Source organism: Carlito syrichta, unplaced genomic scaffold (assembly GCF_000164805.1).
Source record: "Carlito syrichta isolate Samal-C Ts95f unplaced genomic scaffold, Tarsius_syrichta-2.0.1 Scaffold288869, whole genome shotgun sequence".
Lineage (NCBI taxonomy): Eukaryota > Metazoa > Chordata > Mammalia > Primates > Tarsiidae > Carlito > Carlito syrichta.
Genome location: NW_007232965.1, coordinates 218,827 through 227,756, shown reverse-complemented (window position 1 = coordinate 227,756; position 8,930 = coordinate 218,827). Strand labels below are relative to the sequence as shown.

The following is an 8,930-nucleotide window of genomic DNA, read 5'->3' as shown; positions in this document are numbered from 1 at the left end:
TGGCTAATTTTTGATTTATTGTAGAGATGAGGTCTCGTTGCCCAGACAGGTCTCGAACCCGCAGGCTCAGGCAATCCACTCACCTCAGCCTCCCAAAGCGCTAGGATTACAGGCTGAGCCACCGAGCCTGGTTATTTATTTATTTATTATTTTTATTTTTATTTTATTTATTTTATTTTATTTTTATTTTTTTTATTTTTTGAGTTGGAGTCTCACTCTGTCGCCCAGACTGGAGTGCAGTGGCCGCTCCTGGCCACCGCAGCCTTGACCTGCTGGGCTCCGGCGATCCGTCCGCCTCAGCCTTCCGAGTAGCCGGAATTACAGGCGCGCGCTACCCCACCCGGCTGATTTTTTTTTTTTTTTTTTTTTGAGTTGGAGTCTCACTCTGTCACCCAGACTGGAGTGCAGTGGCCGCTCCCGGCCTCCGCAGCCTCGACCTGCTGGATTCCGGCGATCCTTCCGCCTCAGCCTTCCAGATTTTTTGATTTATTGTAGAGATGAGGTCTCGCTGCCCAGGCGGGTCTCGAACCCGCGGGCTCAGGCAATCCACTCACCTCAGCCTCCCAAAGGCGCGGGATTACAGGCTGAGCCACCGAGCCCGGCTTTCATTTATTTTTTAAAAATCGATTGCGTGTCTCCTCTGTATCAGGCACTGTTCTCATCATTGGTAACAATCAATGAACCAGACAATGGAGCTCATGAAAGGAGAGCATTGTTTTTGTGTGTATTTCTCTTGAGTCTAACACTCCCTGAAGCTAATCTGGACTGATCCACATTAGGAGGACGTTAATGAGACCAGGAAAGGCCTGCAAATCAAACTGCATCCTCCTTCTCCAATCCCGAACCTCAACAACAGTAAAACAGAGAGTAGGAGAAATGTAGGGGGCGGCCCCCTTTTGCTTTACCAAGGCTCAGTATCTCAGATGCTGGCCATCCCTTTCAGACTGCCCTTTCCATTGTCTCAGGACAAAGGATCCTCCCCTGAGGTTTCTTCTCACTGCTAGTTAATAGCAGTACAATTCGATATGTTACCAGATAAAGCCACAGTCCTGATGACTATTAGTTCCATGCAATTTAGGGGTGCCCTCACTGAACAGAAGCCAGACCCCAGCATCCCCATGCAGCCCTCTTGTGTCTACCACGAGCATGCTTGCACAGTGATCCACTACCTTTTCTGGGGAGCCCTCTGGCTGCAACCCCAGGGGCGAAAGGAAGGCAGGGCTCAGCAGCATTCCAGAAAGCAGGGGTTCTCAGGATGGAGAAGCAAGCGGCCTCCCCAGGCATGGGACACCGGGTCAAAAGGAAAGGTAGGCAAAGAGCTACAAGGAGTGGGGGATGGGGGGCGGTGGGGAGTCTAGCAAAATGAGCAATGGCTGGGGGGAAAAATTAGGATCAAAACACATTTTTTAATTGTAAAAGCCAAAACCAAGGTGGAGGCATGTTGCTGCATGGACCTGGATAGTGAAACATCAGTGATGAGATGAGTGAGAGGAGGTGAGCTGAGGGGTCACGTGCATGGCAGCCTGAGCACCATCACTCGCAGATAGGGAGCACCCCTGGCCAGCAGGGCAGTTAATCACGGTCTGCACCCTTCATTTGTTAGAAGAAATGTGAGTCACTCCAATAAAACTGGCTATTGGCAGAGGGAACCTAACGTCTGACTTGTGAGACAAAAAGAGCCAGCTGCTCTGGCTTCGGGACTCGAGAACTTTGTCAAGTCCCAGCTGTTCCGCAGCCTAGAGAAAAGGGAGGAGCCCAGCTACCGCCTCTAGACACGTGTCCGCCAACAGCAGGAGTGCTCCAGATTCCATCAGCTTTGTAGATGCACTGGGGGTTGAGATCAGACCGGGGTGTGGCTTAGGAGCAGGAGAGGGGCCAGGGGAACCCAGTCTGGGCTATCAGATGAGGCGAGGGTAAAAGCCTGGGGACCCACTGGCAAGGTTTGCTGGCCTCCCAGAAATCTTACATCCAAGGGCCCCATGCACCAGTGCTCTTGGGATCACAGCGGGGGTCCTGTGCAGGGAAGTACACAGGCACTGAGTGTTTGTGGTAGAACTGCAGGCGGGACAGGAGATTCCTGACAATGTGGGGATGTTCACTGGACAGGTCATGCCTTTCTTCCGGGTCTTGATCGATGTCAAAGAGCCAGAGGGTCTTGCTTGGGGGGTCCGATGAGCGTATCTCAGAAACATTGTATTCAGATGGAGGCGGGAACCAATAACCACAGCCTAGCAAAGAAACACAACAGTTTACTTAGGCAGAGGCCACAAGGAAAAGTTCTAGTGTCAGGGAGGGAATCTGAGGCCAAGGCTGCTCTGGGCTGTGTGTGTGGACATGTGGGAAGACGCAGCCTCCATGCTGTCTCTAGGTCTGTCTCAGGCTCTGACTTTTGGTGCTTTCACTAGACATGTCATGCTGCTTCACAACCAGTGCCATTTGGGAACATGTATGTGTGTGACCTTGTCACAGGACTGGGGCGGAGGTGCTCCAGGCATTTAGTGGGCATGGGCCAGTGATACATCCTTTCAGTACATGGGACAGTCCCACAAAATGAAGACTTGCCTTGTTGCAAATGCCAAGAATATCCCCATGATAAGCGCTGCTTAACTGCATCACAGCCTTAACATTGTACCACATGTTTAAAAAGTATTGAGAGGCCGGGCTTGGTGGCTCAGCCTGTAATCCCCTGCTTTGGGAGGCCGAGGTGAGTGAATTGCCTGAGCCTGCAAGTTCGAGACCCGCCTGGGTAACTTGGCGAGCCCTCATCTCTACAATAAATCAAAAATTAGCCAGGCGTGGTAGCGCGCGCCTGTGTTTCCGGCTACTTGGAAGGCTGAGGCGGAAGGATCGCCGGAACCCAGCAGGCCGAGGCTGCGGTGGCCAGGAGCGGTCCAGTCTGGGTGACAGAGTGAGACTCCAACTCAAAAAAAAAAAAAAAGTATTGAGAAGATGGGGGGAGTAACTTCCTTCTTCTGCTACACTCCCAGGTTGAGGGTGTGGCTCTCAGATACTCTCTTTGCTGGCTATGGCTAATATTTTCTCTCTTTCTTTGTCTCTTTCTCAGTCAGGACCAGGAGATGAAATCATTCCTCCTCCTCCTCATCTCCTTGTTCAGCAGCCCCAGAGACATGTTTTGCAAAAGGCAGTTGCTAGTTTGGTCAACTTTTCCTTGACGTTCTGGTTGGAAAGGCTACTTGGGCCAGACTAAAACGGAAGCTGTGTAATGGGAACAGGCTGAGTCCTTTTTTTTTTTTTTTTTTTGAGTTGGAGTCTCACTCTGTCACCCAGGCTGGAATGCAGTGACCACTCTTGGCCACTGCAGCCTCAACCTGCTGGGCTCCGGCGATCCTTCCGCCTCAGCCTTCCAAGTAGCTGGAAGTACAGATGCGCGCTACCATGCCCAGTTGACTTTTGATTTATTGTAGAGATGAGGTCTCGCCAAGTTGCCTGGGTGGGTCTCGAACGCGCGGGCTCAGGCAATCCACTCACCTCAGCCTCCCAAACTGCTAGGATTACAGGCTGAGCCACTGAGCCCAGCCCAGGCTGAGTCTTAACAGTAGGAAGGGACAGCCCTGAATGGAGAGTTGTCTTCTCTCTACACATATCTGGTGGGATCATAACAGATCACATTTCAGGTCTGGGCAAAGTAAGGCCAGGGTGGGGCTTAACATCCAGGAGCCAAATAGAAGGAGATGGGGACAGAGGTGACCGAGAGGGACATGTTAGAACAAGAGAGATAATGTCCTTCCTTGCCAGAGACATGGTCAAGGGAATAAAATCTCAGGAGTAGAGGTAGTTGGAGATACTGCCAAAGGACACAGCCCTGCCTTATCCATTGCGGGAAAGGAAATCTGCTGAGCAAAGCTTTCTACCTGGGTAGCCGGTGAGGAGCTTCCAATTGCCATGTCTAATTGCAGCATGGACAGATGTGTTAAAGGTTGAATATTTTGGAAGAGAGGACTCGTCCTTCGCTGGAGTCATGCTGCTCCCAGGACCTGGAAAGAAAAAGTTGGGAAGCAGATCACTGTTATTGGAACACGTTGTTATAAATCAGCATTTTATACCTTTTTTGCAGAACAGTAGCTTTTATTCAACACTGGAGTGCAAATGTGTATCTAGCCACAGAAATGAATCTTTTATTAAACCTAAACAGAAAGCTATGGTTACATGAAATGTCAGTCATAACCCACCACAAATATAAAGGAAATCCCAAAAAGATTACAACACTAATTCATCCTTAAAATCGCTGTGTCCTGCCAGTGCACAGCTGGCCATGTGTAAGCAGTGTTCTGTTACAGCAGAGTGAGTTCTTTTTGGTTTGTTTTTTGTTTTTTGGGGTTTTTTTGAGTTGGAGTCTCACTCCGTCGCCCAGGTTGGAGTGCAGTGGCATACTCACAGTCACCCCAGTGTCGACCTGCTGGGCTCCGGCGATCCTTCCGCCTCAGCCTTCCAAGGAGCCAGAATTACAGACACGCATTACCACGCCCGGCTAGTTTTTGATTTATTGTAGAGATGAGGTCGTGCCAAGTTGCCCGGGCAGGTCTCCATCCCATGGGCTCAGGTAATCCACTTGCCTTGGTCTCCCAAAGTGCTGGGATTATAGGCTGAGCCACCAAGCCCAGCCTGTTTTTTATTTTGCTTTGATCTTTTTTTTTTTTTTTGCTGTTAAATGCTTGAATTAAATACATTTTCTGTGTATGCCTATACCTATGTAGATAGCATGATACATTATAAAATGTACATTTTAATGAGTCTATCTCAAGCTGTGAGAGTTTAGGCATGCCTTGACAGAGAACACATGTATTCATTTTTAAGCCACTCATGTAAAATCTGAATGTGAACAATGCTCACTAGAATAGCTGACAATTCACAAAGAATAATGATGGGGATAAGAATAAATTTGGTGTACAAATTACCGGTTGGCATTATGGATTACATGAATTGATCACTTTGCGGTTTTATATTAATTCATTATCAGGTTGGCATTGGTGGGGAGCAATTACGAATCCCTACCCCCGGTGGAGTTTGGAACCAATTAAGAGCAGACCAGAGCGCTTACATATATCTGGGTGACAGGTGGGCTAGAAACTGGACAGAAAAAAGGGTGTGAGTGGAGCACACTCAGCTCCTCTTCCCAGCCCGCTATGGAGTGACGAGACACAGTGGATGCTCTACTCTCGTGGAAGGCTGGGTGGATCACGAGAGCCACGTGTGGAGGTCCCTCCCCTCCCTCCTACCTGTGCACTGCTAACGGCAACTTAGGCCTAGCTGAATAACTTTAGTCTGTTTTAATGAATAACATTTATCTGCTAGCTTTTCAAATATGGTCTCGGCAATCATCTTGGGAGCCCTCCAAAAGGTGCTGAGCGACCAGTCCATAACTCATGACCGCATGTGACATGTCTGTGAAAGGACAGACTCCATCATGGTGCCTTCCTTTCCTAAAAGACTTGGACAGTACTCTCTGCCTCGTCCAGGACTTCTATGCACCTTGGGGTTTAATGTAGGGTTTGTCCATGGTGGAAAAGGCGGGAAGTCCCATTCTTCTGCCAGTCTTCTAGAAATGACCCTGCAGAGACACACTGAAGACGGATCCAATAAACATCACTGTTTTCAGAGATTCAGCGTCAACAATTCAGCAACACGTCTTTAGCACCAAAGAGGAAAATCTTTCTGACTTCTTGCTTCTCTGTTTGCTTATGGATATCTTGGCTCCAACACAAAGAGATGCTTCTAGTGCTTGAGGTGCGTGAGGATGTCTATTGCAGGAAGTGGGCTCCTAACATAGACTGTGCTAAAACTGTGAACCCTCATGATTCACTCCTCACGGGCTTGTACGAAGGCCACGTTTTGATACTAAAGAATGTTAAATAAAACAAGCATGTCTTGTGAATGTAAACAAGAAAAGGAAATTTAACTATCTCAGCTATACTTATATTTATATACTTTTTTTTTCTTAAAACAAACAGGAACATAAAATACCTAAACAATAAACAAGTCTAAGACTAAACAATGTAAGAGACTATTATTTCAACTTTATTGTTTTTCATTTTGAGAAATTAAACAGAGAAAATTACAAAGAGTAATATAACTAACGCTCTGGGAGCTGTCACCCTAACACGAACAGATGTTAACATTCTGCTGTACTTGCTATAAAAAAAAAAATCAGACAATAAAGATGAAGGTGAAGTGGACTTTGTCCCCACCCTCAGTGCCAGTCTCTTCATCCACTCCCCAGAGGCTGCTGCCATAACTTCAGTGTATCTTCCTGCCATTTTGAAATACAGTCGAAAATGTATGTGCCAAGGAATAACATATAGTGCAATTCTATGCTTTAAAAATGTGTGTGTGCTGTTGTTGGGAATGTAAATCAGTATAGTCATTTTGAAAAACAGGATGAAAGTTTCTCAAAAACTGAAAAATAGAACTACCATGCAATCCACCAATCTCACTACTGGGATTTATTCAAAGGAGAAGAAATCAATATGTAAAAGGGATACCTGCACCCTCATGTTTACCACAGCACTATTCACAACAGCAAAGATATGGAATCAACCTAAGTGCCCATCAGAGTGAAATTCTATTCATCCATGAAAGAGGATGAAATCCCGTCATTTGCAGCAACATGGATGCAGCTGGAGGTCACTGTGTTAAGTGAATAAGCCAGCACAGGAAGACAAAAGTCGCCCATTTTCACTCCTGTGTGGGAGCTAAAAAAGTGGATCTCATGGAGGAAGAGAAGAGAGCGATGGTCACCAGAGGGTGGGAGGGATGTGGGGTGGAAGGATGGAGGAAGGCTGGCTGACGGGTGCGACAGACAGAAGGAATAAGTGCTAGTGTTCAGTGGCGTAGAGCGACTAGAGTTAACAATAATATATTGTATATTTCAAAATAGAAGAGAAGATTAGAAATGTTCCCAACACAAAGAAATGATAAATGCTTGAGGTGATGGATACCCCAAATACCAAGATCATTACACACCACACTGTATGCATGTATCCACATATCACATGCACCCTCCCAAACAAGTGTGTATCAATAAAAATAAACAAAATAAAACGTATGTGTTATGTTAATCGTGACTTGCTTCATCATTCACTATTGTGTGTTTATAGCTCTGTGATTATATATGTGTATATGTTCCTTTTCATTGTTTAGTATTTCGTGATATAAAAAGCCACATTTTATTTATTCACTCCCTTGCTGACGGGCATTATAAACTATTTTGAAATGAACAGCGTTGCTACCCACAGCTCCTTCTGCACACGTGCTAGAGTTTCTCTAGGGTGTGTGTTCAGAAGTAGAACTGACCAGGTACAAGAGCTGCATATTTCCAACTTCACAACACAGACTACTTGGCCCTCCCACTGGTAACCTCCCCATTTCTTCACATTCTATACCTGACACTCTCAGACTTAATTATTTTGAGAGACCTGGATGCGGTGGCTCACACCTGTAATTCCAGAATTTGGGAGGCAGAGGTGAAACAATTGCGTGAGCCCAGGGGTTCAAGACTAGCCTGAGCAACTTGGCAAGCCCTCATCTTATAATCAATCAAAATTAGCTAGGCGTGGTGGTGCACGTCTGTGGTTCCAGCTACTTGGAAGACTGAGGCGGAAGGGCCACCTGAACCCAGCTGGTCGAGGCTGCAGTGGGTGTGAGTGTGCCACTGCATTCCAGCCTATGTGACAGAGTGAGACTCTGAGTCAAAAAAAAAAAAAAATTCATTTTGAGAGAAACTTCATGCTTTTCTTTATTCAATTAGCAAAACCTTTTTCTGTGTTATATAGGGATTGCTTTAAAAAGCATTTTTACAACACCAAGTAAAAAAGTGCTCAAACTAGAAGTACACAGCTTGTTGAACAGCAAACTCTGTCCTGTTCATACTACCTGATCAGAAACCCATGTCAGGAGCCTACCTGCAGGTACTATACCTTCCTCTCCCCAAGGTAACTTTGGACAGCAGATATGAATTTTGTCTGCTTTTGAACTTAGAGTGGGTGGAAATCCTATAGTACGTTTCAGATATTTCTGGTTCCTTTTGATTAATATCATGTGATATTGAGCTACGTGGCTGGGATTGTCTGTTTCCAGGACTTCATTCATTTTCATTGCTCAAAAGTATTTCATTGTATGAAAATTCCACAACCTCTACATTTGGATTTAAAACCCACCTGGAATTCATTTTTGTCTATGAAGCATGGTAGAAATCAAGATTTATTTAAAAAAAAAAAAAATGGCTTTTGACTGACCAAATGCCCTTATTAAAGACTGTCCCTTTCCTATTAATCTGCAGTGACACCTTTGTCAAAAACTGCATTTCCCCTTGGGGTGAGTCTGTTTCTGGTGCAGCTCTCCAGTAGAACTTTCTGCAGTGGTGGAAATGATCTGTCTGTGCTGTCCAGTGCTGCAGCCCCAGCCACATGTGGCTAATACAGTAGGACATATGGCTGGTGTAACTTAGGAACTTTCCGAGATAATTTCATTTTAATTCATTGAAATTGTCACATGTGGTTAGAGGCTACTGAGATAGACAACACAACTCTGGAGTCTCTATTCTGTCCCACTGGTCTGTGTCTCTGCCTTTGTGTTAATACCACAATGACTTAAATTCTGTAGATTTATACTGAGTTTTTCTATCTGGTAATATATGCCCCTCAACTTTGTTGTTCTTCAAAATTAATTTCAACATTTTTGGCCTTTTGCATTCTCAGTATAAACTTTAGGATCAGCTTGTCAAGTTTTACAAAATACCTGCTGAGCCACTGATTAGGATAATATTCATTCTAGGGATCAATTTGGAGGTATTGGTCTTAAAATATTGAGTCTTGCCGGGCTCGGTGGCTCAGCCTGTAATCCCGCGCCTTTGGGAGGCTGAGGTGAGTGAATTGCCTGAGCCCGCGGGTTTGAGACCCACCTGGGCAGCGAGA

At 45.8% G+C, this 8,930-nt stretch overlaps 1 protein-coding gene across 1 annotated transcript in view; it reads right to left on the bottom strand.

Annotated features, from left to right (window-relative positions):
* Window positions 1–1,386: 1,386 nt before the first annotated feature.
* ARSB (arylsulfatase B) overlaps window positions 1,387–8,930 on the bottom strand; it is a 193,065-nt gene continuing 185,521 nt past the window's right edge. Inside the window, exons 9-10 of the mRNA XM_021710399.1 lie at window positions 3,873–3,995; window positions 1,387–2,228 (exon numbers count right to left, since the gene is read on the bottom strand). Coding sequence (XP_021566074.1) covers window positions 1,963–2,228; window positions 3,873–3,995 — 389 coding nt within the window. The 3' untranslated portion in view covers window positions 1,387–1,962. The remainder of the gene's footprint in view (window positions 2,229–3,872; window positions 3,996–8,930) is intronic.